Source organism: Myripristis murdjan, chromosome 21 (genome assembly GCF_902150065.1).
Source record: "Myripristis murdjan chromosome 21, fMyrMur1.1, whole genome shotgun sequence".
Classification (NCBI taxonomy): Eukaryota; Metazoa; Chordata; class Actinopteri; order Holocentriformes; family Holocentridae; genus Myripristis; species Myripristis murdjan.
The window spans coordinates 25202578-25209020 of NC_044000.1; the positions used below are offsets into that span (position 1 = coordinate 25202578).

Genomic DNA, 6443 nt, shown 5'->3' on the forward strand with positions numbered 1-6443 from the left:
ATTTTCACTACTTCACCACATTTATCTGAATCTGGATCTAAATGATGTGATTTCCAGGTCAAAGGTCAACACTGGTCGTGAGGTAAACGGCAGCACGAGCGTCTGTCCTGTTTCACGGATCCAGACTTCTCCGGATCCAGTCCAGGTTTTATGAGCATCATCAGTTTTCACATCAACAAGTTCAACTGATTTCTTTCCAAACAGATTAAATTAACAGGAAACCAGAAAGTAACCAAACAAAACGTTAAAACGGCCTCCAGGTGGCGCCACCGGAGGCAGCTGACGGCGTCCCGGTCCCGGTCCCGGTCCCGGTCCGGTTCAGTCCTCCGACTCCGCCTGCCGGGTCTTCTGCTGTCTGGACCACATGGCAGCATACAGACCGGCCCGCTGCAGCAGCTCATCATGTCTGAGAGACAGACAGGCAAAAAGAGGCAGACAGACAGGTAGGCAGTCAGAGAGAGAGAGACAGGCAGGCAGAGAGAGAGACAGACAGACGGAGAGAGAGAGAGAGAGAGACAGACAGGCAGGCAGGGAGAAAGAAAAAGTTTAGCTTCATTTTGAAATCACTTCTGTTAGAAATCCAGACAAAAACAACAAACACAGCTGTCATGCAAACAGCATCTGGCCTTTTTTTTGAAGGACAAGATGGATGACAAGAAGAGATGTAAAGGAAAAGGATGGAGAAGTGAAAGAAGAGGTGAAAAGATAAGAAGAAAAGAACAGGAGCACAGGAGGAATGAGACAATAGACGAAATACCTGCACGTGAACACAACACCAAACAGCACCTGAACGCAGCGATGTTTATAACAACTCAGAAGTCTGCTGTCAGATTTTCCCAGCAGCACATGAAGGCAGCACGGCAGTAAAAGGTGCAGGAGGAGAAGTGAGGAGGAGGAGGAGAGGAGGAAGAGCAGACGTGATATTTAGTGACACTGAAGCCGCTTTAAAAACCAAAGAGCTGCTTCTAAAACCCTCCAGCAGACCAGAGCCACGGCCACCATGAATTAATAAGAGCAGCACGTCTGGCAGAGAGACAGACAGGCAGCCGGGGAGGCAGGGAGAGAGAGACAGGCAGGGAGACAAGGAGAGAGACAGACAAGGAGAGAGACAGGTAGGGAGAGAGACAGGCAGGCAGACAAGGAGAGAGACAGGCAGGCAGACAAGCAGAGAGACAGACAGACAGGAAAATGGATGGAGGAAAAGAATGGGGGAGGTGGAGAGAGAACGAGAGGAAAGTGAAAACTCTGGGAACAGGCAGTGGAACGTCTCGGTTCTCCTGCAGGTTCTCCAGAACTCCAGAGCCTTCACACTTTCTTCACTCCAGTTTTCCATCAGCGGGATAAAGTCCTCCACATGAGTTTTCCTAAAAGCAGCAGCACTGTTGGGTTTTCATGGTCTTCAGTATCCCGGTTTTGATTGGGTTTTTTTAAGTATCAGGTTTTTGTGTTTGTGCACGTAAACACCATATCCTGAATTCAGAAACCGGGTTATGACCTTATCCTGGTTTCTAGAAACCCGGTTTTGCCACCTGGACTCCGATAGAAGCTGGGACACTGGAGCGTCTATACACCTTATCCAGCTCTCTGATGGCTGCCCGCCGTGTGCGCAGGCCCGCCAGAAGCCACAGAGGTCTCATGTTTGTCTTACTTCTAAATATAATAAATATTTCACACTTCCCGCTCAATCTGTTGTAAACAAAAGACGTAAAAGACGTGACACACACCTGCACAGAGAGGATGCAGTGATCAGAAAACGGGTTACTGGTGTTTATCATGTATACTGGGATATGAATAACCGGGTTTCTCTGTGCTCCATGTAAACATCATATCCCGGATAAGCTCAAAACTGGGATACCAAAGACCATGTAAACACACTGACTGTTGTGTTTTCAGGACTTTTTCAAACCGAAACGCTCCCTCCTCCTCCTCCTCCTCCTCCGCCAGGGAAAATAGTCCCCGGGGAAACATTTTGCTTTCCACAGCCAATTGTCAGCTGTGTGGTTTCTGAATGTTGAGGACTTTGTTTGCTGCAGAAGCAGAACATTATAAGGCAGCTGCTTTAACCACAAACTCACATTTTGAATATGTGTTAAATCTTTATTGATAAACGGTTTGTTGACGTGTGAAAACATTTAAATCAGGGGGACGGAGTGTGTCGCCGCTCAGTGTGTTTACACCCCAGGGTAGTGTGATGACCCCGCCCCCCTGTGTTGGTTTTCTTTGTTCTTCCTGTGTAGGAGGCCTGCAGGGGGGCGTGGCCCAGGTGGCCCTGCTGGATGAGCCTCACCTGCACAGGTTTCCACTGGTGCTGCTCTCTCTCCTCCCTGCCAGGATGGGTTTGTTTGGCGTTGGGTTATTTTCTGTTAGTTTATATTCTGTTAGATTATATTCTATGAGATTGATCTTAATTGGTGTCTGGACTACAGTACCTGTTCACACCTGCATCCATCACTGTCACTGCTGAGACACTGAGACTTGTCCTGACCAGGGGTGGACTGGCCATCGGGCCGATGTGCTATGTGGGCCGACAGTCCCCCGACACTTTTATTATTCTTATTTAAATAGCTGACCGGCCCATACAGCCAGTAGATCAGCGGCCTGATTGACACTGGGCTGGCCCAATCACATTGCTAAACAACCCCTTTTGCGTAGTTTGGTACCGCCTGCATAATGATTTTGGCAAATAAAGTCATTGCAAGAGTTTGTTTACTAACCACCGGGCCGGCCCTTGAGACACGCTGCTCTGCGGCCCATTGGTTATTCTTCTTCACTGACACATCTCCAGCCTTTGGCTCGGTGATATGATCTCATAGGATCTACTGACTCCACACTCCGCGTCGCTGCATGACACAGAGACAAACTGTCTGTGTGCCTGTGTGCCTGTCTGTCTCACCTGCCTCTCTCTGCGATGTGTCCATCCTGCAGAACCAGGATCTGATCAGCTGACACCACAGTCGACAACCTGCAACAGACACACACACATGCACACACACACATGCACACATGCACACACACACACACACACACACACTGAGAACTCTGTGTGAACCTGTCTGAATATTACTGCAGTGAAATATTCATGTCTGCTGGGATTAAAGCTTCGCTCAGCGATCTGAGGGCGGTTCAAACTGAGGGTCCGGGGCCCTTCGGGGCCACTGAGGGCCCGCTCGGGGGACCAGAACATGAACGTGTCTGGTCTGCAGCTTTAAGTCCTGACGGCATCTGAGTGCTCTCTTGGGACGTCCCGCTTCAATATTTGATGGGAACCTCGGTCACAGGTGGACAGATCCGACCCGGCGAGTCCGTCTGCCTCCTGTCAGGTCCGCTGGCCGTGGACCTGACAGGAGGCGGGACGGCTGCGTGTCTCCATCAGCTCACATTAACTACCTCAGCACCGGCCCGTCCCGCTGCGCGGCCCTCAGGTTGAACCCCCTGCGCCCCGAGCGGCTTCAGCTCTGTCAGACGCACGGGACGGAAGGCGACGAGCAGCCAGAAATATACAAGAAATTAGTAAAAGTTACAGACAAAGGAAAACTCTGGAAAAATGTCCAGCCAACAATAGTTATAATTATTTTGATTATATTTAAAATTATTTTAAAGGAAAAATATTTTCTTTTCTCTTCTTTTTCTTCTTCTTTTATTGGATAATTGTCAGGAGAATTTTTTTTCATTTTCAGAACTTTTTTTTTCTTGATTTCAGGTCATTTGCTTGCTTTGATTTTTTTGATTTTCAATGATGATAATGATGATGATGATGATGATTATTATTGTTATTATTTTCCCTTTTTGAAGTCATTTCCTGTTAAGTTGCTCTTTGCCTCAAGTCTCATGTTTCTGAGAGAAAACAGAAGAATCTGCTCAGGTTTCAAAGCTGTTTGATATCAGCTGTCCCATGTGTGTGTGTGTGTGTGTGTGTGTGTGTGTGTGTGTGTGTGTGTGTGTGTGCATGAGTAATGCACACAGACCAAGACAACATGTGTGATCAGTGTAATGAACACAGTCCATATGTTGCTGCTGCTTGAGGATCAGGCGGATCGACTTATCGCAGATCAATAGACGCTTTGATCAGGAAAACAAAGACAGAAGGAACCGAAAATAAAAACACCGACGTTCTGCAAGGACAGAACACACGGTTCTGCATGGTTCTGGGTTGTAGTGTGTGTGTGTGTGTCCCTGATCAGCTGGCATCTGTTTCTGTGTTTTCTTCTTTTGTCTGTTTCTCCTTCATCTCTTTTCCTCCAATCAGCTTTTCACGTTAATCCCACTGCTGCTCTTTGTGTGGCTGTAATCCCATCATGCCTTGCTGTCACCGCGTCTCTCTTTACCTTGTCTCTTCTATTCACATGTGAAATTTAATTTTGGAGCTGGTATATCTGCTGTAATCCCTCAGTCCTCAGTGAGACGGCCTGATGGTGGCGCTGCAGCTAATGACCATTTTCTCTGTTCGGTTTTGTGTTGATTATTTTGTCACAGCCACAAAAACCCCAAGAGGCAACATCGCACAGCGGCGGCTGGTCTTTATTGGAGAAATTACCCAAACAATTATTCATGATCAAAATTATAATCGTGAAGCCATGACATCACCTGTCCACCTGTCCACCTGACTCTGAGTTACAGAGTGCAGATCGATCAATTATCACAATATAATAGTATGTATTATATAATAATATTAATATTTGGGGTCAAATTTTACCTGTGTGCGACTACGATCGTGGTCCTGTTCCTGCAGACGTTGGCGAGGGAGGCCTGGATGTTCCTCTCCGTCTGGGTGTCCAAACAGGAAGTGGCCTGGGAGAGCGATGGCAGCTCGTTACCGCGGTGCGATCATGTAGAAAAAGAGTGACATCATCGGTGTATCGGCGAATCAAAGCTCACCTCGTCCAGCAGGATGATGCGCGGCTCCTTCAGGATAGTCCGGGCGATCGCCACCCGCTGCTTCTCCCCCCCGCTCAGCTTCAGACCTCGCTCGCCCACCTGCGTCTCATAACCTGGGAGACACAGTGCCTTCATCACCACCATCATCATCATCACCACCATCATCTTTTTTTTTTTTTTTTTATAATTAAAGTTTTTATTTGCAAACTGTGGTACATAGCTCATGGCACATTATAATGAAAAAAAAGGTGTAAGGTCAGACAATAACATAATATGTATGGTCCCTGGTTAGAGAGTACAAAATATAATCTTGACAGGCATACATTACATAAGACATGGCATAGAAACATGGATTTAGACACAGAGATTTGGACTTGGGCCCTAGTTAGATGTCAGATATTCTGTAAAGTAATCCCAACTTCCTAGGACCACAGGCCTGCTGGGCGATTTCCATCGTCTCAATATAATTCTGGCAGCTGAGGCTATGCCCACCATCAGCACTGAGTGTGTGTCTTTTGTCAATTTAGGTATAACTGTTCTGTCACCTAGAAGACATAGACGAGGGGAAGCTGGCAGACTAATTCTTGCCCATTTCTCTAGGTATGTCAGTATTTTATACCAGAAGGGTCTGACCATAGCACATTCCCATATAAGGTGCAAAAAGGTGCCTGTTTCCTTTTTACATTTCCAGCACAGATTACTGTCTATTAGCCCTATCCTAAAAAGTCTACATGGTGTCCAGTAAAAGCGATGTAGAATTTTATATTGAATAAATTTGCCTCTAAATTCCTTGATATATTTACCATTATCAGCCAGGATCTGTTCCCAGGTGTCCTTATCAATTTCATATTCAAGATCTCTCTGCCAAATTATTCTCAGATTTTCACATGTACTGCTGGTCAGGTAAATTAAGTTATTGTAGAATGCTGATGCTTTGTGGCTACATGGGTTCTGTAAAAAATCAACTACTGGGTTTTCTGCTTTGTCGGGCAGTAATTTTTTAATAATACAGTTTCTGATCTGCAAGTACTTCCAAAAGTCGCCTTTCTCTCGCAGGTTATATTCTTGAGCTAACTCAGCAAAGGATTTAAAGATACCATCTTTATAGAGATCACCAATTGTATGAATTCCACTCTCTAACATCTCCTCCAGAACACTGTTTGTTTTCCTATTTTTATTTCTGGGTTGAGCCATAGTGAGGCATATTGCTGTCTGTAATTTTGCCCAGACCTCCCTAGAGTGTTTAATAATAGGGTTTGTCTCCTTCAGTTTATCATTAGATTGGGATAATACCTGTAAAGGGTGAAAAGGTGTGGCAAGAGACTCTTCTATGGTGGCCTGTTTTAAACCAGACACCGTTCCGTTCCAATGTTTTGCTATCTAAGCCGTTTCAAAAGACAAACTGTACAATCTGACATCAGGCAGAGCGAGTCCGCCTTTATCCTTGGGTGCATACACATCATCATCATCATCATCAACATCATCATCATCATCATCATCATCATCACCATCATCACCATCATCATCATCATCATCACCATCATCATCCTCATCATCATCATCATCGT

The 6443-nt window shown here is 45.9% G+C and overlaps 1 protein-coding gene across 1 annotated transcript in view; it reads right to left on the reverse strand.

The window, feature by feature from the left end:
* Positions 1-260: 260 nt before the first annotated feature.
* abcb6b (ATP binding cassette subfamily B member 6 (LAN blood group) b) overlaps positions 261-6443 on the reverse strand; it is a 29926-nt gene continuing 23743 nt past the window's right edge. The window contains exons 16-19 of the mRNA XM_030081331.1: positions 4876-4988; positions 4694-4788; positions 2894-2962; positions 261-406 (exon numbers count right to left, since the gene is read on the reverse strand). Of these exons, the coding sequence (XP_029937191.1) occupies positions 319-406; positions 2894-2962; positions 4694-4788; positions 4876-4988 (365 nt within the window). The 3' untranslated portion in view covers positions 261-318. The remainder of the gene's footprint in view (positions 407-2893; positions 2963-4693; positions 4789-4875; positions 4989-6443) is intronic.